General features: G+C 37.6%; 2 protein-coding genes across 5 annotated transcripts in view; both read left to right on the top strand.

Moving 5' to 3' along the window:
- The window catches only part of opcml (opioid binding protein/cell adhesion molecule-like), a 207748-nt gene that overhangs the window by 15485 nt on the left and 166366 nt on the right, over positions 1–25897 (top strand). The window lies entirely within an intron of this gene.
- On the top strand, positions 21046–24928 carry LOC114446315 (uncharacterized). Of its 3 annotated transcripts, none has more exons than XM_028421840.1 (7): positions 21046–21369; positions 22591–22881; positions 22995–23033; positions 23111–23155; positions 23251–23429; positions 23613–23709; positions 24226–24928. In XM_028421840.1, exons 1-7 carry the CDS (start codon positions 21331–21333, stop codon positions 24352–24354), a joined length of 819 nt encoding a protein of 272 aa, XP_028277641.1. In that variant the 5' UTR covers positions 21046–21330; the 3' UTR covers positions 24355–24928. The 3 variants fall into 3 exon arrangements, with proteins under 3 accessions (XP_028277641.1, XP_028277643.1, XP_028277642.1); XM_028421842.1 differs by lacking the exon at positions 21046–21369 and adding an exon at positions 21773–21967; XM_028421841.1 differs by lacking the exon at positions 21046–21369 and adding an exon at positions 22001–22171.

Raw genomic sequence — 25897 nt, 5'->3', positions numbered from 1 at the left:
ACTTGCTACCAATGTGTACTGAACAGAGTTCTATTACATATATGAGCACCAACCAGATGGCCTAACCACCTATCTATCTCGCGATGGCCTCAGGAAAGGCAGGTGTGCCAACAGCTACACAGTTCACACATGACAGTTGTTGAACAGCAAGACCAGACCAGCTTGTGGCCAGACCACTATCAGTGTCAGTATAACATAAAATCTGATGTAAAAGAGGGTTACATGGCATTAGTAAGAAAAGCATGTCATTGTGACCATTTGCATGTAACTTAAGTTTTAAGATACTTATACAAGTCACTCCTAAAAAGGCCCATGCAGCCAGTAGTTCCTCAAAAGGAACTGATTAGTCTGAACTGCTGCAGCACACAGTAGCTTGAGGCCTAACCTAGCTTTTAACATGCTTAGATGAAAAAAACTATACTCACATGACACTGGTTGGATTTCTTTGTGTAACTGTTGTATTTTATTAGATCATCTGAAGCATTTTGACGTGGCTGTAGATCTAAGTTGCAGAGTAGATGCCTTGGACTGAAATCAGGCTGGCTGCAGAGATGGAGGCCTCGTCTTTCCACTGTGAAAAGATTATAACAAACATGGTGGGGTGTAAGTGATTAGTCATACACATTAAAGTCATTGTAACAACTGTGAACATAGAACTGAGAACATAGAAAAATAGTTGGCAAGTAGCCGTGAATTGTCAGAGAGACATGACTGTAATCAAATCGGCACTTTTGATTCTCTGTGTATCTTTTCATTTAGATCGTCATTTTCTTTAAAAACAGAGAATGTGCACTCTTTAGCTAACTGCATATGGGATAGAAAATAATCATGTTTTTAGTTCGGCTGAGGAAGTGGCCTTTAAGCAGCAGATAGTTCATGTAATAATAATACGAACAGTCCCTCATTCATTTCTATTGGCGCTCATGTCCGTGGTGTCCCCACGTATTAAAAAAACGTGGTGTCCCTATGAAAATGCCCCGCATTGACTTTCTATGGAGACAGTTTTCCGTGGTGCCTGCACGTAATTTCACTACATTTCCTGTCAGTGCCACGTAATGCAGTGTTAACAATCCGTGCCTATGTCACGTATTTCTGTGAGATCAGGTTGAAAAAAACACTGGTGGGCTTTGGGATTCCAAGGGTTAAATCTATAAAGCTTGGGAAAGAAATGAAAAGTTTTCATTTGTAGAGTTTACAAATCTGTCTGTTGTGATTTGTTGACCCCAAACACTGCAGTGCTCCCCAACTACACTAATAGGTAGTTAGTTGCAACTAAAAACATGACATCAGGATCATGGGCATCATGATGTATTATTTTACCAATACTTTTCACAAACCCAACCAATCATGACAAAGCATGTATCTGTGTGTGTGTGTGCTTGGGAGTTTTTCTGCAGCCTAATGAAAACAAAATCAAAAGCAACACTGGAATAAAAACACTGCCTCTGTATCTTACATAAAAAAATATATATGTGCATCTCTTTTCTCAGGGATTAGTTAGGCTCATATTTTCACATGACATATGGTGAAGACGAGGTTCATATTGTACTTGTGATTGAAAAGGCCTCAGCTGTTTTCCCGCCTGCCATCACACCTTCCGCGCCATAAAAACTCTACCGTAACCACATATTATTTATTTATCACACCTTCAACTTGCTTGCTTTTTTTCCCCCAGTCACTGCCTAGGTTTGATCTCTTTGGTCTCAGAGATGCTGTCCTCGAACGAATCACTGCAAATATTAATCATTTTCCTCACCACAGACAGTCCCTCTAATTCTAGTCTTTATTACCAGCTAGAGTGCAGGTGGAAGACCCTGCTTTTCTGTCACTTCTACCAGCTCAGCATTAGGAAATGCAGTGATATAAGACTGACGTGAGGGTAATATAACACTGCAACCTTACATCACAGTGTGGTCAAATGAATTTTAATAATACTGAAGCCATAATGTTGCTCACTCCATCAGACTGGATAAAACACAGAGAATAGGGGGGTATGAGTCCCTGTGTCCCAACTCCCTTGTATTCTCCCAGCTTTGCATCAGTCTTCTTCTAGTATACTCCAGACATCCATCTTACACAGGCTGGGTTTCAGCATCCTCATGTTGTCGTAAATCACTGAGATAGTCATTAATTTTTAATATCCAGAAACCTATGTGCCATGCTGCAGTCCAGCTAGATCCTCTACTTCTGAGAGCCAGCCACATCCATTACAGCCTGTCCCCTCCCCATGCATGTTTGGCTGCACTTTTCTGATATCATTAATACTTATCAAGAACACATTCCATTCATGCCACACTCTGCCAGGCAATTTACGCTCTACTACTCTCACTCACCTACCTAATTTTTTCCTTCTCCTTTTTAGCACAGTCCCATCTCTCTTACTCATCTACTGCTGCACTTAGAGTCTGTAGGGACAAAATGCAGGGGTAAAGTTTCCTAGGTTTCCACTATGTTGATCAGTCTTCTGCAGGTTTGGGTTGAGCTACATACATACCTAGCAGCTACATTTATAATGAGTAAGCTGCCAAGTCTGCTAGTGACCCCCAGCCACATTACACATACATTCGGCCAGTCCGACATAAAAAACATAAAAGAACCCATCTTTCTTATTTTTGTTTGTATCTTACATGTTCTCTAGTGGTTGAGAGCACTCTTACCAAGATAAGAGAAAAAACATTGCAGCCCAGAATTTGTTTTTCAATTTTCGGAACACAGAAACACACAATTTAATTCTATGATTGATCATTAAATTTGTGGTTGAAAAATATCTTATTTGTCAATTAAGAATAAATTAAGAGGACTTTCACACAACCTAGTCGCAGTGACATATTTTATTATTTAGACTTGCTTTTGAGCAATACGCAATAAATAACAAACCATGACATACAGACACAATATTTTATTTTATTAAATGTAATTTAATTTGTCGTTTTAATTTGCCGTTATTTAAATTATTATTATTTTAATTATTTAAATTTTGCCCATCTATTTTAGCATCCAGATCCGGATCTCTATTTGACAACATATAGCTACATTCATGTAATCAGTGTGCGCATGCGGGCGAGCCGGGTGTACACATGTCTAGTCTCCCTCTCCTCTCTTATTTTTTCTCTTAAAAAAAAAAAAAACAAGGGAACATATTAGAGAATTTTGCTGCATGAGGGTTGTTGTGTTTACATAAAGATAAAGTGACATTAGAATTAATTTAAAAACTACTAATTGCTAAATTTGACATGCCAGATGATTTGTTTACATCAGGAAAGGTCTAGTCCTAGAAAACAATTTGGAAAGCATTGTACCAATCATAGTTCAACCAATCAGGCCTATGGAATGTGAAAGAAAAAATACAGCAAATGTTTTGAGCTAGCAAGTGGTAGTTACCAGCATGTACCAGCTTTGTAAGGAAAATATCCACATTCATGTCAAACAGATGTTTTCCATGCATTCATATGGACCACTAACTACATATACAGGATGCTGGTTGGAACTGGTGCAAGCACATAGCCTGAAGGATGGACTTTTTTGTGTTCTCATAATTCTCGTTATTGAATTACAAAGGCTGGATTTGATAATTAGGGCCCGAGCACCGAATGGTGCAAGAGCCCTATTGAAACCCTTAGGATTATTAGGGCCGAGCACCGAATGGTGCAAGAGCCCTATTATAACCCTTAGGATTATTTTTTTTTTCCCCCCCTGAGATCGCATTTTTGGGGGCCTTAACATGCCCCAAAACTCACCAAACTTGGTAGAAAAATTCATTCGCCCGAAAAATTTTGAAATTTGCTGACGTTTGAAACGCACATAGGAAAATGACTCTATAGCGCCCCCAACGCGTAGCCCCTCTGGCCAGTTTGATACAGGATTATGAAAATTGGCACACATATGTATCACCTCAAGATGCACAAAAAAGTCTCTTGGACCCCCCCTCCAAACCCAACAGGAAGTCCGCCATTTGAAAGTTTGTGGCCATTTTTGGCGATGTGTGACCCTGCTGCAAAACTTTTCACGCCTCGCATACTTCATCAAATTGAGCTGAAATTCACCGTGTCCACTCAGGACACCATAGGGAATAGACGCATTGCAAAACTCTTACAAAAGTCTGACGGTGTGGCCGGGGCGTGGCCTCAAAGTTTGACCATTTCAGAGGAAACAGGAAGTCGCTATAACTTCTTCGTTTTCTGTCCGATCTGTACCAAATGTCACATGTATGATCAGAGTCTGACCCTAAACACATCTATACAACAATATTGAGGCTTTGACAGAGCGCCACCTACTGGCTACACAAAATGTTGTGTTTTCATAGGTTTTTCTGCCTGCCCCCCTGGCCTGTTTTGAGTAGGGTCATGAAAATTGGCACACATGTGTATCACCCCAAGATGCACAAAAAAGTCTCTTGGACCCCCCCTCCAAACCCAACAGGAAGTCCGCCATTTGAAAGTTTGTGGCCATTTTTGGCGATGTGTGACCCTGCTACAAAACTTTTCACGCCTCGCATACTTCATCCAATTGAGCTAAAACTCACTGTGTCAACTCAGGACACCATAGGGAATAGACGCTTTCCAAAACTCTTACAAAAGTCTGACGGTGTGGTGGGGGCGTGGCCTCAAAGTTGACCATTCGTCATTACAAAGGAAGTCCATGTATTTTTTGTCCTAACGCATAGCCCCACTTGCCAGTTTGACACAGGATCATGGAAATTAGCACACATGTGTATCACTCCAAGACGCACAAAAAAGTCTCTTGGACCCCCCCTCCAAACCCAACAGGAAGTCCACCATTTTGATTTTTTTTCGTAATTTGTGGTGATTTCTGACCCTGCTATAAAACTTTTCACGCCTCGCATACTTCATGCAATTGAGCTGTAATTCACCGTGTCCACTCAGGACACCATAGGGAATAGACGCATTCCAACACTCCTTCAAAAGTATTACCGTGTGGCGGGGGTGTGGCCTCAAAGTTTGACCATTCGCCATTACAAAGGAACTCGCTGTGTTTTATGCAGTACTACCCATATACTTTATGCAATGTGGACAAAATCTTACACTACTGCTATGGACCCGAGTCTGAACAGGTATATATGCTAATAGGATGATACGGTCATAGCGCCACTTACTGCTAACAGGAAAGTTTGGTTGTAAACATGTGCTTGTTGTATATCTGTGGAAATGAGAGGAGGAGAGCATAGGAGAGGGGACAGCGATGGCCCTGCGGATGGCAAGGTGTGCGAGGGCCCGCAATGCTGCTTGCAGCTTTAATATTGTTTGTTTTGGCTTGTGTTTGCAAAGTGTTGTATTTTTGCCAGTGTTGTATCTCTGCTTCTCCCTTTGGCCAACAGCTGATGCTGATATATACTCATATATATGAGTAATATATTAACATATTTTCCCCACCCAATTAAACTTAAACTTGTAGTGATGAATGCTATGATAGCAGTTTATAACACAATGCAAACCTAATTTTGAATGCATCTACTGGGGTAACAGTGATTATTAGTCAGTGTCAATTTATGTAATGACATCTCTATCTTTCTGGCCAATAGCTGATACTTCATTTTAAAATGAAGTATCTTAAGGCTTAAGGCTGGTATCTGCTGATGTCAATGTCTTGCCAACATCAGAGCCTTTGCACATCATATGTGAGCACCAGTATATTGGGACTATCAGCTTTCTGCAGTAATTAACAAGACAGTGATTAATTATTAAAATAAACATGAAGAGGAGAGGGATTCCTCTGTGGAGCCATGCTGGGAAGAGTTGTGGTTCCTGTGGTGTTGGATGCAGCATCAGCAGCGCGGTGCTGGCTCTTGTAGCTAAAGTTAGCGTGCAGACTTGGTGTTTGGCTAAAGTGTTTGTTTACTCTCGGTCAGTGGCATTTGAGCACTGCTGAGATTGGAGAGATTAGAAAATGTGCCTCTGCAAATAATGAAAAGGAATGGGAGTAGTGGAGTTTTGCTGATCCCAGTTTAGGTATTGTTGAGGTGCGGTTAGGTTACGCTTACTGACACCTGTCTAGGAATTTAAACATTGTGGAATGTGGTTTTTACCTTCCATAAATTGTACTTTCAACAATAAGTAGGTCTGTTTTGCATATATTTGCACATTAATTAGTGGATAGGCAGTTTTTTCCCCTCCTTTAGGCTAGAAATTATTTTTAATTGTACCCATGTGTTATGTTAAGTATGTCTGTCAAATAACATTATTTCTTGACCTCCTCAGTATTAATTGCTATATTTGATACATAACTCATACATATTCTGGTAGAAATGGCTGCTATTTGTTATCTGCTTAAAAATGTGATTCAGTAAATGTAGGGCATGTTCTCCAGAGGTGATGGATCTTTTTGCCTGCTTCAGGTTTAAAGAATCAGTCTGCTGCACATTTACAAACTTCCAGGTCAGACGAGTCAGAGACACATCAGTCGCACAAAAATATAGAAAATAACTTCTAACTGGAGTTACTAGAGTATTACTTTTCCTGATTCTGAGGCACCGCTACTTGTTGCGGAACCTTGCCAACAATCGCATAACCCTTTCATGACTGCAGCCCTAACCATATGAGTTGATGCACTGTTGGTGGGCATTAAGGCAGCTCTTGAAAACCAGTATGCTAGACTCTTCGTCTGTTCCACTTGAGAGCTTCCTCATTTCTGGAATGAGACGTCTCCGACCATCTGTCAGTGCAACGTACTGGCCTCCCATGACCGGGCAAATCATTCCTAATTCTGCCGCCTCTCCTCGGGTCCTGGATCCTAGCCGTCAGCTCTCTCTCTCCCTCCCACTCTCTCTAATGAAACAGATCCCCCTAATGGAGGAATATGGCAGAGAAAAGTGCCTCCCATTGATTCTGTTCCCTGGCCAATGCCGCCTCAAGGATAGTGCAGCTAAGCTATACTTAGAATCAAGGATGGGGTTGATGTAATATTTCTTGATCTTTGTGTTCAAAGCGCTCTGTAGGGGCAGCGTGGCAGTGAGACTTAACTAATCCTGATGGAGCAATTTTAACATAAAGCAAGCAGCTACAGCAGTCAATTAGCAGCAGAACGCAGTAAATATGGCTGTTAAACGAGACTTGGCCGTCAATGGGAAAGCCTTCCCATGAACATGTCTATCATGCAGCAGACAGTGATTATGTTCAAATTAGCAACTTGTTTATTGCTAGCTGAGACAATTTGTGATGCCCCCATCTGCCTTCACTGTGGAATTTTTTATTTATCTTTTCAACAATTAAAATATTAGCTAAGCCAAGTACAAATCCATTGACATCCTTCCTTTGTGTGTATATCTGTCCGTCATTAATTAAACAAAATATAGCCATACCTATGAACTTAATAAAGAAATAATGAAAATGAATGGTCATGGAGCTCCATTTTGCACCCCCACCAATACGTTAATTTTTACTGAAGTCCACCTGGATATTATGTGCATAATGTTTTTTGCACATGACCACAGGAATCCACTTTAGTCATATAAGTAGCATTGGTGTGTAGTTACAAAAGTTAAATAGCTTAGCCCATAACTTGGGTTTAGAATTAGAATTAGAAATTTCTTTGTATATTTTATTCTGTATAATCTATATTCCAAATATTTTTTTTCTTAGAATTGGGTTGCCATTTAAGTCATGTAAAATTAAGAATAATTCATTGTTTAATGCATAGTCACATGTCTTAAAGTCTCTTTTTAACATGCCATGTTTATACCTTAACGTACTAGTTACATAGTTGTAGTCATTAAAACGTTTTCTTCCTAACATCAAGATTTACCTCATTTAATCCAGCACAGAGGAAGTAATAATGAATACAGTATATCAACATGCATTTTTTGAGATTTGTATGAAAATTGCTGCTAGAACAGTGACATCAGACCATTTGTGTTACAATGTTTATTTGAAGTCTTCAGAGCAAGCACATCCCTCGTGGGGAAACAGATCCTCCCTGTGTAACTGTGCCTCTCTGAATGATATCATTTTAACGCGCACTGTTTTAGTGTTGCTTGTTTAGGCACGATGAAAATTGATAAGTGCCCTTGATTTATTATTGCAACCTGATTTCACTGTCTGAGGACAAGAGAGGAAGGAGAGAATTCTTCTCAGTCCACCAGCTGATGGTGCTCATTAATATGGATAAAAGCGACTAGGAGTCAATTGGGAAGATTGTCATACCACATTAGACAAAAGGGTGGCTAAAACCACTGCCTGTAATGAATTGATTTGAGTCACCCCCCTCCCTACTGGCCCAAACCCCCCTTCCTCTAATGTTAATCACATCTGGGAATCATGTTCAGAATTTGTGCAATTATGAAATATTACATGTTCCAAGTGAATAGGGTCTAATTCCCTGCTTTGCATCATTCAGTATGTTTGTTTTTGTATTTAAAACTAAACCTCACTATTTTGCAAAATACATTCTCAAGACCAGTATTGCAATAGTTCTTCTTTTTAACAAGGCCAATAGAAAATGGTTTCACTTATCCAGTAGCACAACAACTTTCATAACATGTTACACAGACACGGATAAGCACCAGGGATTTGCCCTGTGCAGCGATGATCTTCTGCTGCTGGCTCTACTGAGCAGCTGGGAGTTCACATGCTTGGTCAAGGGCATATTGACAGTCATTTTTAGGGGGGAGGGGAAAATGTAAGACAGCTTTGGTATCAGCTTTTGTGGAATTATGTTGAACCATATTAGGGTTAGGAGAGTTAAGCTTTAACTTTTAACTTAAACGTGTCTTGATTATTTCCCCATGTTTCAACCATTAACTGGTCAGGTGGTATCTCTTCATCTCTTGCTCCAGGATGGATTCCTAAAATCTTGGGTTTAGTTTAGGCCTAGACTCCATTAGTTGGAATTCAGCAGCTTGAGCTTAAGTCAGATGGATAATAGAATAAATCACCTTTAACAGGGTTGGAATTGGTTAATTTTAGGCACAGAATCTAGTCTTTTACTGTAGTATAGTTGGCACATTTGCTAAATGATTACAAACTGAGGAGAATTACCCCAAAACTTCAAATAATAGCCCGGGCCTTTATTTGCCTAAATCACAAAATTGTCCCTGCTTATATTTGGGACAGGCGGCTATTTGGGGAAGGCCTTTAATGGCAAAAAAGCCATCCAGAACTAGCTGAAAAGTTGTCCACATCCCTTGTCATCGTACATTTCTTTAGCCTTGTTTATGTGTCTCCATGACAACGTCACTTGTTGGCATAAATTGTTGTTGTTTTTTATGTTTTTATAGTTGTATATTTGCTCCTCACCTTATGAGTAAATCAGACCCGGCCTTTATATGTCCAAATCCATAATCGGACTGGGCCTGTAAACAGGACAGGCGTGAGTTTGGGACTCGGCTATTATTTTAAGTATTACGGTATTAAACCTAGTGATAATCAAAATGACTGAGAGCAGTAGATGTGGAAGAGATTTGTTTAGCTCTCGTAGCACTGATTCAGTTGCCATTACGCCATTTATGTGACTGCCCAGTGTATAGTGTTACATGTCGGTACCACGTAATGCAGTGTTAACAATCCATTATTTCTGTGTCAGGTTGTTCAAGACTGCCCTTTTGGGCTAGATTGATTTAAATATTTTAGATTATTTAATAAGCCTAATACCTAGTGGTACTAGCTCAGGATATGTATGAGAGGAGTACAACTGTAGTGAAATGTGGTGTAGGTCAGACACAGGAGTTCAAGGTGGAGGTTAGGTTATTTTAAAGATGTTTGCAAATGACGTTGTGATCTGTAGTGGGAGCAGAGAGTAGATGAAGGAAAACCTGGAAAAAATAGGAATGAAAGTGAGTTTTAGTAAAACAGAAAGGAAAGGGAGCAAGGGAAGTGGAACAGTGAGGTTACAGGGCGGTTGAAGTCAAGAAGGTGCAGGAGGTTAGTAGTTGTCAACAGCTCTGTGCGATGAGGAGAGTAGAAAAGAGGTGAGCTGGAGGTAGCAGAGAGGATGTTGTGGTTCTCTGTTTTAGAGTGATGAGGATAGATAGAATTAGGAGCACATCAGAGGTTTGCATTGACAAAATTTAATTGTCAATGTGGTTGAAGTTCTCAGCTATCTGTTGCAGCCCTGCTTTCTTTGTTTTTGTTTACTAAGGGAGAAAAAATGAAAATCTAGTGCTGTGCAAAAAGTAATAATGCATTAAAGTCAATGTTGTTACTAATGTTTGGCATGTCCAAGACTGTGATAAAGGTAAAAAAAAAATCCAGTCCACATTCACCTTTTCTTTTAAAAATGAGCCATTTTGTGTGTTTTTTTTCACTCATCAGCACCACCCCTTCAGAAATTGGTGATTAAAGGGTGAAAACCCTGGGGAAAATTATGTTTTACTTCTTTTGATCAGAACTGAAGTTAATTAAAAGGTCCATGCAAAAAAAATATTCAAAAAAATATTGATCTGATATATTTTTAAAAAAGTTAGAGGACATTTTTGTCACACGAAAGGGTAGTGTTTGCGAACGTTGCACAAGGGTTAACTGTCCTTTTCTTTCTTTCTTTTTTTTTTAACGCGTAGAGCACTGTCTCCCAGACTCTCTGGAACTATTGCTTAGATAATAAATAGAAGTCGGACAGGAGGAAAAATCTTGAAAGTAGTGTAAAACATTTCTGACATACACTGTTTAACTTTGGAAAATCAATAAAGCCAATTTAGCTGAAGGCTTTTCTTGTTTATAAGGCATCGTCCAGTTGAACCAGGGCTGATTTTTTTTTCTCTCCCCCTCTGTCTTTTCTCTTGGAAGAACATTATCCCATAAAAGCTATGACCTTTCTCCTGAGTACTTGCCATTATCTGTTATCAACAACAAAAACAACTTCCTCCAGCTGACACAGTGGGAAGTTGTCTCACAGTCTAGGCACACAAATAACTGTTGATACAGTGGTCACAAAGTCGGACCATTAGCGGCTAGTATTTGTTAGATGTGTATGTCTGGCATAAAAACCTTCGAATTAAGCAGTACCATATCACATTTTTAAATAACTGTCATAACTGTATCAATCATTGCATTCTAGTTTCACTGAGAAGTGTAGATTTGATTTTTGATATATAAATTATGTTAGAATGAAATCTTTATTTTTGAGATTTTAGGATTTTGTATTTTTTTAATTTTGATATGTGTAATATAAAGTGGTTGTGATGTGATCACAATTTAAAGCTAGATTAAGTACAATTTTTAAGTGTGATTTTTTTGGACTGTTTTTAGAGATGAACTGATATTAAAGACATTTAATATATAAAAAAATATTAGGCAATATCAGTTGGCTTTGCGTTTATTGTTACATAAACCCCATACCATCCTTTAGTAAAAATAGTTTTGAACATTTTTTTCTTTAATTGATAATTGACAGCAGAGATGGGATTTGGAGCTGACTATATAATATTTAATGCAAAATTATTTTAAATTAATAAAATATAAATATAATTAAATTAAAATGTTGATTTACTTCATCACTGTAAAAGTGACACTCACTTGTGAGAGCTGTTTTTCTATGGCTATAATGAAAAGTTGAAATCTAATTCAAAACAATGCTTTATTTTGACAGCCTGAAATTACAAACAATTATAAATGTATGTGCATTTTAAGCCCTCCTGGCCTGGGGCCCCAAGCATTTGCCTGTATTGCCCTTTTATATATATATATATATATATATATATATATATATATATATATATATATATATATATATATATATATATATATAATTTTATATATATATATATTAATTTTTTTTATATATTATTGTTTCTTTGTGAGCCAACCCTGCTTAAACCAAAAAATGTTAGATGCAAAAAAAATTAAAATACATAAATAAATAACAATAAGAAGGTTCTGGTTGCTTCCTGACAGATTCAATATGAGATTCTAAAATTTTAACAATAAACCAGAGGAGGATGGAATTTATAATGTCAAACACCAGAACTACTACTCCTCTAAACATCCCCAAGTGGTTTTTTCAGACTACTTCTGCATCTCTGATATTGATGGCAAACTGTTTTAAACTCTCTCTTTTAAAACCAAAGACACAATAGAAACAAAGCTCCCTCAGAACCACTTTCGGTTATTTGCAACCTCCATAGGAAGACAGATCAGAGCTGACAATTCTGTCGAGAACAGCAGACACAGAAATGTGGCCCCACCGAGTCGCAAATGGTTCAAGTTGACTCACCTGACAAGCATTAGGTGTCTAACCTTCAACTTAATAAAGTGACGAGAGCAGAGGGGTTTAAACTTAATATAAAACCATGTTGGAGGCAGCAGTCGCTGTCCGAAACACTGGCCAAATCCACATCTGACGAAAAGGGACGCCTCCATTAGGGGCTATTTCCAGCACATTAAATGCACCAGTTTGTTCCACTCAGTTTTTATAAATGGGAAGAGCAGAATCCGAATAGACAGGTAATAGTAAATCTGAGCACAATTTGCAGGAAATATGTACTTCAAATTGTAATTGACAGGTGTAGAAGCAGGGCAAATAATACTAGATATGGAGAAAAGTATCTCAGTCCAGCCACACAATTATGGGCCGACTCCTGAAGTGATTTAGTGGCTCCTGAGCAGTTACCCCTACAGCATAATTAGTTTAAGTCCACAGTCCCCCTGTTTTTCTTGGTTTCTCTTGCAGTGCACATTTCACGTCGACAGGCCTTCACCTTGTCTGCAGGTTTGTCGAACAGCGAGGGGATTCCACTGATGTGATTTTATTCCAATTTTACCTCCTTCCAAATTTGATTTAGACCGAGGTTGAGCCAACTCAGAAAGGTCACACTGATGTTTACACGGCTGTAATAAATCTTCAGCCCAAGCACAGCCTTACACATTATACCCTCTTTTATTCCTAAAGCTATATGCATTTGCATGCAAATATCTGTGAGTCTGTTTCATTAATTGCAGATATCTAATTAGCACCTGTCCGAATTTGGCTTAGGTGGCAGATGGGGGGAGATAGAAGATTGCAGAATTTCCGCAGCAGGCTGAGAGAAAGTGAACAGGTGTATTAAATTATCGTCTGCCACACTTTAAAAGTGTGATGCTGAAACAGTAAAAAACATGGCAGACTGTTGAAAAACTGCTGTAGATAGAGCTGTACATTTCTAGCACTAGGGCATATTTCCTGCCTTCCTGTGAGCACATTAAAGCACCATTAACAATAAAAAACATATAAGCTTAAAGTCTGGACATTTCATCACTCAATTTGGTTGAAAACATGTACAATAGCTAATAGCAATAAGAATTGTAAAAAAAACCCTGCACTTCTTCATGAAACCATAAAGATATGATCGACAAACAAAAATGTGACAAACATTCAGCGATTACTTGACTGATTTGCAGCCTTTCTACAGTTGATGTGTAGAGTGGAGGAAACATAGCACATAAATGCAACTACCATGTGAAGCTCCAGTTCTTCATTATTTAAACACTTGTGGGTTTGCAGTAAAAAAAAGCTCATTATAAGTTTTGTCAGATCTTTTTTTGGATTTGTAAGTTTCTAACAGTTTTATACTGCAAAAAGACACGTTTGAGTTCTCTACTTTTGCTGACGATTGTGCTCTTTCAATGGAAGTGTGGACAAGCGGGTAACACTGCCAAAAAATCATTTACTTTAACTTTACCTACTAAGTTTGTCTGGGGGGAAAAAGGCTTGTGGAACTAAGCAAATGTGACAAAAGTATATGTACATGATTTAAATAAAACCTTTGTGTACCTCAAACAAAAAGCTGAATTGCAGCTATTTTTTCAGCAGTGGATTAATTCACATTTGGTGTTTGGGGCAGCATGACAACATATGGATAGCACTGTGCAGTTAAATTTGTGCAAGTTAAACTGCCTCTCTTTATTTAACAACAAAAATGAATAGCAACTAAAATAAGAGCCAATGTACATGGATTTATTTCGTGTTTCTATTTTTTGTAACGTTGTGATTATAATTATTGTATTTACAGTTTTTTTATTTATTCATGGTGTACCTTTTTGTTTTTGGTTCATTCCAGCTTGTCCAACTTTTACATTATGGTTTTAACTCCTAATATAACAATGTAATTTGTAATTTTTGTAATTTATGTTTTAGATTACTTATTTGTCTTCACTGCACTTTTTCATTATAGATGATTCAGCAAACACACAAAAAACATAGTAGTACAGTAGTATGTGATCTTTTATTCATCTTAGCTTTCTGTAAAGAGTTGCGCACTGTGAACATATTGCATGTGTTGCTGTGTGAGCGTAGTTTCTGCATGCAGCCTATGATGTTTTTTGAAATCCATCTAAAAAGAATCAGAGATGAAAGTGCAGTAATTAGCAATTTCCATCTGTTCCATCACCTGAGGAAACAGGCCTTCTGTACATGTTTAAAAAAGGTGAGGATAAATCAAACAAACATCTTGGCGATGACACAAATGTTTAAGGAAAACTCAGTAAACCCTGCTTTTAACCCAGCTTTTCATCTGAGAAATAGGCCTATCTGCCCAGCTTAATGGGCCCCCAGACTTTTGGAAATACAGTATTGAATTAAGCACTGAACTTCAATATCATTATTCTATCATTATTATTTGTTCTTTTCAGGAGAAAAACTGACGCGCACGCCTCTAATAGTGTACTCACCAGGAGGGGATAATTATGACACATGGCCCACTTATCTCAGACAGCGCTGCGTTAAACATTCAAAATGAAACTGCAGGATATTTCTGGTGCAGCAGCGGAACGGGCACTCTCTTCAATCTGCAAAAATATTGCAGCATGCCTCCTGCTGGATGAGCCCCAATCGCAATATCTGGGCTTCATGGCATGAATGTTGAGGCTGTAAGCTTTTAACCTTCCACTGGCTGTCCAGTGCCCCTTTACCTGGCATTGAGAATAATGAGAACCATGAAAAGCAGCCTGTTGACAGTGACCTCTCTGCACTAAATTTATAGCTGTCAAATGGAGCTGGCACTATAGGGGTCAAAGCTATCTTGGCCATAAAAGTTTAATTACAGGGCTGGGAAGTGCACGCTGTCATGTATTGTCATACATGGGTTATGGTGCAGTGCATCTTCAGAGACATGCTATAGAGCACATTTTGCAGGACCAGCGTATATGGAATATAACACCAAATAATCCAAGATGCAGTACATTCACATTTTCATACAATGTTTTAAGCAGCCTGTTCTGACCAGGAAAACGTAACAAGGTAGATATTTCAGTCTTTAAAAGAACATGTGTGTTTTTCCGCCCATATCTCTACCTTTCTTTCAAGATATCTCTATCTTGTCAAATGTTTTATGTTATTAATTTGTGTGTTATAAGGTGATCTTTAGCTTACCCACTACCCTGTTTTTAATGCCTAACCTTAACTCTTTAGTCTTGAATGCCTACTTCCAAACATGAGTGAAAATTAAACGTATACTTAATTAAACCAATAAATAGAAAACAGTTAGATGTTAGGGGGACATGAACCTCAGACTCTTGAGTGAAAATAGAGGCTGCTGCATGGCATGTACACTCACATTATGTTCTGTTAGCATAAATGTAACCATATGTCCTGTCTGGTGGACCTATATTGAACAAATGTTTTTAGAATCTTGGAACTTAATGTTTTTCTGAAATGAAAATAAATAGGAAATCACAGACTTGCTGTGGCTCTTAAATGCACCATGTGTGACATATAGTTTCATTGAAAAATGAAAAAAAAGTTTTGAATCACGACATTTAATCACAGCCATGTTATTCTACATGATCAAAATTAACTACTACTACTAACTTTACAACTCATGGATTTAAACGCTATCTAGGTATTTAGATATTTATTATATATTTCAATTTATCTTTGATTTCTATTTGTCTGTAACAAAAAAAGAATTTCCCCTCGGGGACAAATAAAGTAATTCTGATTCTGATTTCTGATTCTGATAACTAGGTAAAAGTGTTTAAGTAAAACTTGCTTTTTTTCTTCCCTTCAAATAACATTTGCTTATATTCTGCTGTGTGTGCTGTTAAAGCTCTGCAATAGATCCAAACAAACATCAATGTTATGAACACAAAATTCAACTCATTAAGCTTGCTGTTGACTAAGTGGCTTCAGGTGAGAGGGGGAGATCTTGATTTCTGTTGGAGACTTCTAACATATCTCAAATAAAAATTATATATACTGTATATATATATAAAATAAGATGTTTTCAAAATCAGTATTTCTTAATAATAATAATAAAAAAAACTACTTTATTTTGAATTTCTAATTCCCCTCTCATTTCAGGTGTCTTGTCTTCCCCCTCCTGGTGTGCTCCATCCTCCCGCTGATTACCTGCCCCGCCCTAACATGTCCCACCTCTGTCTGATTGTCTTCCCCTTATGTATTTAGTGTGTGTTTCCCCCTACTCCTTGCCAGATCATCTTGTGTGATTCTTCTTCTTCTTCTAGCCATTGTGAAACTGCGTAGTTGTTTTTAACTTTTGCTAACAATACCAATCCTGATTTAGCCTTGTCCTTTTGTACTGTCGCCTGGTTGGACTGCCTTTCTGTATACTGGACCTCTTCGAATTAAACTTTGGATAACTCTACACCACTGAATCTTAGTCCTGCATTTGGGTCCTCTCTCTGAATAATTCCTGACACAGCATGTGTTTCCAAGGAGACGAGTTGTACACACTTAATTACATTTACATTTTTGTAATGTTAATGATCTCATAGTGATATTTTTCCATCATCCACATTACATCAGTCCACATTGATGAAGATGTAAGGAAAAATGCCTAAAAGCAACTTGGGGTAGAAAAGGTTAACAAGCTCTGATATCTACCTTCTTTTAAAGCCTAAATTATTAAACTTTCAAGTGTAGACTTTATCTTACATCCTTAATTTATAACCATAACCCTCGGTGAAGGCTCAAAAAGAAAAAAAAGGCGACTCACAGTATGGTGCTGGGCTGGTGTAAAGTGTCCGCAGCTCTACCTCGGGAATTGCTTTTAAAAAAGAGCCAATTTCTTTCTTTCTTTTTTTTTTGCTGCTCATTTAACTCTTAAAAATATTGCAAAATGTTGCTGGCTTGCAGGTCATGCTCAACATCTCAAGCAAGCTCACCTCTTCAAGTGTTTTGCACTAAGACAGCCATTGTACTGGCCGAAATTATCATTTTAAAGCATCACCCGGCTACTGTGAACGGGTGTTCATCTGCTGGATCAAAGCCCCCTAGATGATTATGATGCTGCAGCATTATTATTATTTAATGAAATGTATCTGGGAATAAGTAGCAGTGTTTAAAAGCATCAACATTACAGATGAAGTTAGAAAAAGCTGTGCAAAATACCAAACAAGTGCCAAAGGGGAAAAAAAAATGTTCAGCGATTTTTGTACAGATATATTTTTTTCACTTCATTAGGTGATACAGAGTAAGAGCAAGGTTACACTTGAGTTTGCACTGCAAAATCTGGTTCTGTTCATTATGTTAAGATATGTAAAAAAATTAATGAGTCATCACACAGTACCTAAAGAGTAATTCAATAATTCCTTTGTGTGTGTTATATTGACAGAGGTTTCTGAACTGTCCAAGCCTATCTTTAAGGCATCAGCTTGAAAATGGCATGCCTAAAATGAATAAAGTATATCTCAGCAAGTATTTGAATACTGTTGGTGTCATAATAAAGGTAACACTTGGGAGATTTGCTCAGATGTGTAAGTATTAGTTTGTATGGAACTAAAACTGTGGTCTTTCTTAACTATAAGAGTATTCCTTTCAGTCAGACCAGTGTTTTTTGTGTTTTTTACCTTGACTCTTATACTTATACTTATACTTATACTTATACTTACTTACTTACTTATACTTACAGTTAAAAAGGTGAAGACCAAATGAACCTTGTCGAAATATGTGGTCTTTCTTTTACTTTCTTTTTCAGTCTGAAACACCTTTATTGTTCACAGTCGTACAGCTTGTCGCTGCGCTCTCTCCCAAACAACAGGCAGAGTATGGAGCGTCTATCTTGATCTTTGCCATTACTTTTGCTGCAAAAAGTAAATTTTTGTTAGTAAGTCTATGGTTTTAATTTGTATGAAAAATATTAAAATCTTACATTTACAAAAAGCAACCCAGTGATATTACTAGGCCAAAATTGTGCTATACACTTCAGGAAAAGTGTAATTAAAATGCCTTATTATTTTAATAAATAAATAATAACACTATTTTAGTAAAAAAAGAAAGACCATGCCTGCCTGTTCTGTATATAACACATATATGGGCTTATCTGTAGCTGTATCATTATTTTTGCCATAGAAACAAAACCCACATGCAGTGTAGCAGCATTTTTTTCAACCAACAAAATCATGCTATTCCAAATACATACTTCAGATATGTAAAAACTCTGTAAAATTGCTCCCACAGCATCAATGTAAGCTCTGCAGTTCCTTGCAGCAGTTTGCAGTTTTACTGTATTGAACCTGAGAACAGCAATGAGCAACTTCATAACCTAGCAACCCAACAATATTGTTTTTCTCCTGTAAACTGCCAAAGGGCTGAACTTCTAAGTGACCATCCCCTGTCTGTGTGTCAACATGAACTATTACAGGAGCCAGGCTCTTTGCTCTGTGCTGCCTTCATATTACACCGTGCCACACTGTTTTTCATTTGTTTATTATTTCTGTCTTGCCGAAATCCATCCCAAACATGTACAACACGCCTGCACACAACACACAGGCACAAGGCAAATTTTGTCCTACACAAAATACGCACACAGCACAAACAGAGCACAGTTGAATGTTATAAATAATACATTTTGTATCAATTTTTGGAGCATAGTACAAATAGTATGGTCATTTTTGTGACATTTGAAATACATTGACAAGGTGCCCTGATAGATTAATACGTAAACAGGAACAAAAGTGCTTGAATTAATCATTGGCTGGGCCTTGTTTGTGCCCTCACCGATAAAGAGCTCGCACTGGAGGAAAATCTATTGCTGTGAGGGAGCACCGGGTCAATGATGTTGTTCTCCACAAAATGCATTGCACTCATTTGTCTGCCTCACCAGTGGCACATTTGGCCAGGCAAATAAAACAGAATGCTTCCTGACCATAGTAGTACATCTGCTAAAATGAGCTCTGGAACAAGGGCAGGGCCACCTTTGTATAAGCCTTGGTAGTAGTCTGTCTTTCCAGTGCACTTTCAAACTTTTTGGGACACTCACTCTAAATCCATTCACTTGTCTTGAGTGAAATGAGCCGTGGCAGTTTAGATCGGTGCAGTGCTATCAGCCCTCAGCTCTAAAGAAAAAAATAAATAATAGCTGCACACCACTTCAAAGAGTTTGCAGCGCTTTACAACTTTGAGGTTTTATCATGTAGGCTAGGTTAGAAGCAGACAGTCCTTGGCTGTGTCCTAAAATACTTCCTAATCACTATATATGACCCCCACAAAACTCATGAATATCCAGGTAGATGATTAAAAGAAGTGAAAGTTCAGTAATCTGCAGCATGAATTAATGGTGTCTTTCTGAGTGTAGTGATTAAGTGATTTTAGCAGAAAGACTGAACTGACATCATATCACCAGCTGTTTTTCTCAAATTCCAAAATATATCTAATAATAGAATAATATAAGTTTATATAATGATATGTATTTCAGTATGGTTAGCATAATTATTATTAACTGTAGAAGGACCTTTATTCTTCATATTTAGGCTACATGCATGTAGGGGTTAGACTTTTATTAAATTATCTTCATTATGTTGTTTAACCTACATGATTCATAAAGAGCCATGGCTGTCACAAGCAGCATCGCTGACATGATTGTGAAGTTATAACTTCATACAAGTTATACAGTTTTGCACTTTTGTTTGCAGCTTGATTTACTTAACAAATATTTATTGTGTATTATTATTCTGCTAATCAAGATCAACTAATTAAAGGCAAAAAGAAGGCAAAAAAATAATCATTGTATGACCATGAAATTTCCAAAGTAAAAGTATTAGTATCGGTATTGGTATCGGCGATACTGGCCCTGTATTTACTTGGTATCTGATCGATACGGAAATTTTCAATATTGCCCACCCCTACCATATAGGGCCCTCAATGTATCGGCGAAAAGAACGGGAACGGAAGTCGCAGTACCTGTCTTATAAATATAATGATCGTTTAAACAATGTAGCATGACTGGTTGCGTTTGCTTTATTAATGTTTTGCCATAAAGCGTTTATTGAGCTATAACGGCACAAATTATAATTGTAGTCTAGTTCGTTAGTTAGTAGTAGTAGTTTGTTTAACTGGCAGAGATCATCTTGTTTAATTTGCGACAGCAATTACATCATTAACGGCAACAGAAAATGACTGAGTGAAAATGAATGAGCAGTAGTCTGAGCAGTCTGAAATGTCCAAAAATGCTTTCACAATGAGTTCACTATATGGTGCCCTACATTGAACTCCCCATATGGGGACTAGGGTGTAGGTAGTGAGTGAGTGATTTCGAATACAGCCATAGCCTGTAATATTTTTCTTATGCTAGTCTGGCCACAGCACAGATAAACTGCAGAAAGATTTAGCTTTAGGTAACGTTTGACCTAAAACAGACCTTTTTATAAGATTTAAGTTCTTTAACAAGGCTAGTTTTTTTTCCCCAAATCTACCATGGCAATTAGCCAAGATACATACACGTTTGTTTCTATAGCATGGAAATATTAACATTTGTATATGTTCTACAGACTACACAAAGTCAAAAGTAATCATGTTTCTTACTTATTAATTAGCCTGGTGTAAAGAGTTGCTTTGGTAATAAGGGAAATGTAATTAGCCAAGCCATGAGAAGACATGAAATGACTACAGGGGCCGACAGATACATACACGTTTGTTTCTATAGCATGGAAATATTAACATTTGTATATGTTCTACAGACAGATGCTAGATGAAGATAACACTGGCAGAATAGACAGAGGTGCAGCCTGGTGTAAAGAGTTGCTTTGGTACTAAGGGAAATGTAATTAGCCAAGCCATGAGAAGACATGAAATGACTACAGGGGCCGACAGATACATACACGTTTGTTTCTATAGCATGGAAATATTAACATTTGTATATGTTCTACACTCTCAGAAAGGATGTGTTAAAAAATAACACAAAAAATGTGTTGTCACATGTTTAACACTTTTTGTGTTGATTTCAACACAAAAAGTGTTAAGAAGCCTAAAATTATTAACACACTTACTATAATGGGCAGTTTAACACAGTCTGTGTTATTTTACATGACGGATTTTAAATTGATTTGACCTTTAGTTACAGTTAATCTAGAAGACCCCTGTGCTTCAGCCCAGGTAAACCCGTGCAGTAGCAGGTTTAGGCGGGAAGGGGGCGTCCTTTTTTAATCATTTGGCCTATGCGCCACAGAGAAGATGGAGGGTGCCTCGCTTGGTCTGCACCACTACCAATCGGTAAGTATTCATTAATATATTAACTTAATATATCATCCAACTGTAATGTGTCAGGGTAAATTTGGAATGTAAATAATCCACCAACTAAATCGCATTTTAAGGGAATTCATGATACAGTTTACGTTTTGTTCAGCAGGACTGCTTTCAAGCTAGCTAGCACAAGACAGACTTCTGTTGTGGTGTTATACCATATTAACGAAATTACACAACATAAATTCGACTTGAACTTTATATAGTCGCTCGTTTGAACACGGCATGAAACCCGGTGGATATTAACGATTAATCCCGACACCGCGGTGGGGATAGCTAACATTAAATTGGGACTGGTGGTGGTGTGTGTTTTTAACGGCGCTTCGTTTTTGAATTGGGTCTGGTTATCTCCCTTCTGTTAGCGCGAGCTCTCTCCGCCGCGGTGTTGGGGAGAGCGGTGGTGTGTGGGGGAGGGGGGAGTCGACCATGTCGTATAAGACATGAGAGCGTATGTCTTACAAAGTCGCTCATATCTCAGGAATGGTAATGGCTAGAGGCGTTCTGTTTTTTTCCTCGAAAAGAGGACACTTCAGGCTTGTGCGTTGTAAATGGGCTGTTCTATGGGCAGGTCAGTGTCCAATCAAAACTATCGAGCGATATCACAAGGGGCTCAAATATCCAATTGTAGAGCCTTTGTGCTCTGACATAGTGTATCAAAGATGTCTTCTGAAGACGAGGAGTAGCTCCCCTGACTAGCTGGATCGTCGACACGTCTGAAAAGCGGCTCTGAATGCAATAATGGGGCATAGCGGACCGTTATCTTAGTCGGAATGTGCGTTGTTTTGTATACCCCTATTATACACTCTTATTTCTTACTGGAAACGTTTATTTGGCTTATTAGCGTTACTGTGTTTTGTTACGCTAACCCGGAAGTTACGTCGAAGACGTTCCGGGTGAACAGGAGAGTTATTACTCTCAGACGCTCACAGTAAACAGCGCTCTTTTGCCACACAAATATTTCAGTGACAAAACATTTAGACATTTTAGACACTTCTGAAAATTGATTTATATAGTGACAATAAGAAATCAAGTAATAATATTGTGTAAATAAGTAATTTGATATACTTATTTGTGTTTCTGACATTTATTTTATAGAAAAAAGTGTCCCAGTTGCATCATCATTCTTTTTATGTCTGTATGCTGTGTTGATAGTTCAGATTATCTTATTGTAACTATGTCTTCCTCTTCCAGAACACACAGGATAACCTGCAACCCAGCAAAGTCCTTGTAACCACTTTTAAAGATAAGACAGAAGTTGCTAAAAACATTTTCCATGTTAACAGTGCCAAGGATCTCATTGATCAAAGCCTAGCCCAGCAAACTGGCTGTGTGCTTGACAGGTTGTTAAAGTATAATACTGATTTCATGGAATACATTGATGTTGACATGAATGAGGAGGAACTGAAGGATTTGGATAGATATCACATCTTTCTATCAACACAAGGGACCCAAGTTGAATGTGTGGAGGCAAATCAAAATCAGGTACACTTTGTTACTCTATTTCCAAAAATGGCACAAAACCAACCTGAACCTGTGCACATTCTTTATAAACTCGGCCCCTCTAGGTCAGTTAATAACATCATCTTCTCTTTAAGGCTCAACCACACACTGAAGGTGCAGGCGGTCAATGGGAGGTACGTGTCATTATGATAATGAGTGTTTACAGTCACACAATCTTCACAATTAGCATTGACATTTATTTCTTTTAAAGACTGAACCTAGTGCTAGTGAAGCTTGTCAGAGTGGTCCACTGGAGGTATTTACAATATCTATTGGTTACAGATGTTGTTTTATTATATATGGAAGAGGGTGTGTATAATGCAATATGTGTGTTGTAATCTGCTTTCACAGAAATGCCAAGGAGAAAATGATGGCGTGCACAGATTTGATGCAGCCAATCTGGTGGTGCTAATTAATAACAAAGCCCCAAGTGTACTTGCCGAATATGAAAAATCTGGAACGCTCTCTCTGGCATCCAGAAAACTCCTTGTGAGAACAGGTGTCAGCGATCTGGTTGAGCGACGGGGATTGTGAGTTGATTGATCATTCATCTAGACCATCATTTTTTATAGTACATGTGCTCCAAAATGAAACATAATAAAGGATTATCTTATCTTATCTCATAACATAATACTAAAATTTGATGTAATCTTTATTACACTATTGCATTTTAAATTTTTTTCTGGGCTCAAAATCTTCTATTTTGCTTTCAGTTACCCCTCCAATGCTGACAAACTGATGTTGGCTAAAAGCATAACAACAATCTTCCCATCATTAAAGATCAAGATACAAGAGGCGAATGAAGGATTTGTAAGTGTGAACAAATGTCATTCAGTTGATTACAATTTTGCATAGCAATATTTAGTTAAGCTTACTGTACGACTTGTTATAAATCTATTGTTAAAGATAAGTTAAGGTTAGGTATCTCAGTTTTTGAGGTAATAGAGATTATTATTATAGAGCTATTAGTATTAATTTTATTGTGTTTTCCTCATCTTATTTTTTCTTCCTTGATATTTGATATTTCAGTTGCACTGAAAATCAAGTGAGTTAAAATGAAATGCACTTTGAGATATTAATGTTTGTGAATGTATGTTTTTGCACATTTTTAAGATTAAGATTAACTTTATTAATTGCCGTGGAGAAATTAAGTTGAACAAACAAATTTAGTAGTGTTCAACATCAATAAATTAGTCAATTGATATAATAGGTACAGAAAACATTGTCTGAAATGAGCTCATAATAAAAGCAATAGCATGATACTCACATAAAAATGGTGAAAATGCCGTTTATAAAAACTATTTCCTTTGCTTAAATGTGTTCCAGGAGCACTTTTATGATCCAGTGTCCCACTGTGGATTCATTGAGTTGAAACTGAGGAACTGCGGAGAAACCTTCATGAAGATCAGAGACGCTATCGCAAACGCGGAAAGTCCAGTGAGGCTTCTGGAGTAGCTATAACATTACAAGCAATTTCAGAAGGGGAAGAAGAGTCCGCCAAGGATTGGATAACAGCTACCAAAAGGATCAGACCATCTCCTGAGAACCTCACATCTATCAAAATGGGCATGCAGACAGACCACTCACTCCAAAACATCATTTTATGACTCACTATTGGCGCATGATGATAAAGTTTGGCCCACTTTTAAAGTTATGGTGTATGAGATTTGAGAGTAAGCATGGTCCCCTGAAAAGGCATGCTCATGTTGTGTGTAATTTCATAAATATTTCTAAGACTTTGGCTTACAAGAATCAAGTTCAAAGTATGTATAATTGGAAATTTAGTGATCCACTGATGAAAAAAATGACTGTACCAAGCGGCTTTCCAGTGATGGTTGGATCTTTGGAAAAAAGTAATCTGTTAATTGAAAATCTGAAACAACATGGGTATGATATTGGCACTTGCAACAAAATTCATGTGGCTCACTCTATCTGTTGGCATGGTCAGACATATAAAATGGGTTGTGTTCTTGCTTTAAACTGTGATGCAAGAGAGGAGCGTCTGTTTGGAGAGATTTTACATATGGTTCCCAATGAGTGAAAAGGAAGAGGTGCTAATTTTTCTCAAAATTTTAACTGTTAAATATTTTGATGACCATCTATTTTCATATGTGGTGGAGCGGACTGATGAGTATGAAATGATAAATGTAAACGATATAGCAGACATCAGACCCCTAGACTTGCTGTCATCTTTCAGTGGAAATGCACTATATATTAATCCCAGATACAAATTGATTGTCTAAATTTGCATTACTGTTAACTGCTTTACCTGTGACACACCTGAGCCAGTTACTTACTTGCAAAATTTGGGAGAGGATAGTTAATGGTACTGCCTGTTATGTGGTCATGCAGTTTATGATGGTGTAACCTGATGTCCCTGCAGTGATCATTTACAGGTCATCCCATTGTTTAATGTTGATGTATGTTAATGTTTGCCATGAAATTATATTTCATGTTTTTTTGCAGTGACAGAATTATTTTGAATAAAGGTCACTTGAATTCAATGCAAATTTGAGTGTTCTAGTGGGTTTTGAGCATATAAATTCTGTATTAGAAAGTAAAACGAATTTTGTATAAATAGCACATCTTTGTGTTATTTTTAACACATCTTTGTGTTGACATATTTAACTCACAATGTGTGTTAGATGTGCTTACACACTGATTATGTTAAAAGCAACACAAAATGTGTTGTCCTTAACTAGACACGCTGATGTGTTAATTTTTAACACATGATATGTTATTTTTAACACATCTGTTTTGAGAGTGTACAGACTGCACAAAGTCAAAAGTAATCATGTTTCTTACTTGAACTAAAGTATTATACTCTGTGTGATATACTTTCCATATCTCTGTACAGCAGATGACCTTTCTACAGATTGCAGATTTCGCTGTGGTTCCTTCAGAGTGATGCATATCCAAATTAGCATAAACTGATTAGTAGCAAAAACTCGAGTGGAGGTTACAAGGGATTTTTTTGAGCTTGAGAGGCAAGAAATCT

The sequence above is a fragment of the Parambassis ranga genome, chromosome 14 (assembly GCF_900634625.1).
Source record: "Parambassis ranga chromosome 14, fParRan2.1, whole genome shotgun sequence".
Classification (NCBI taxonomy): domain Eukaryota; kingdom Metazoa; phylum Chordata; class Actinopteri; family Ambassidae; genus Parambassis; species Parambassis ranga.
This window is presented reverse-complemented; position numbering and strand designations above follow the sequence as displayed.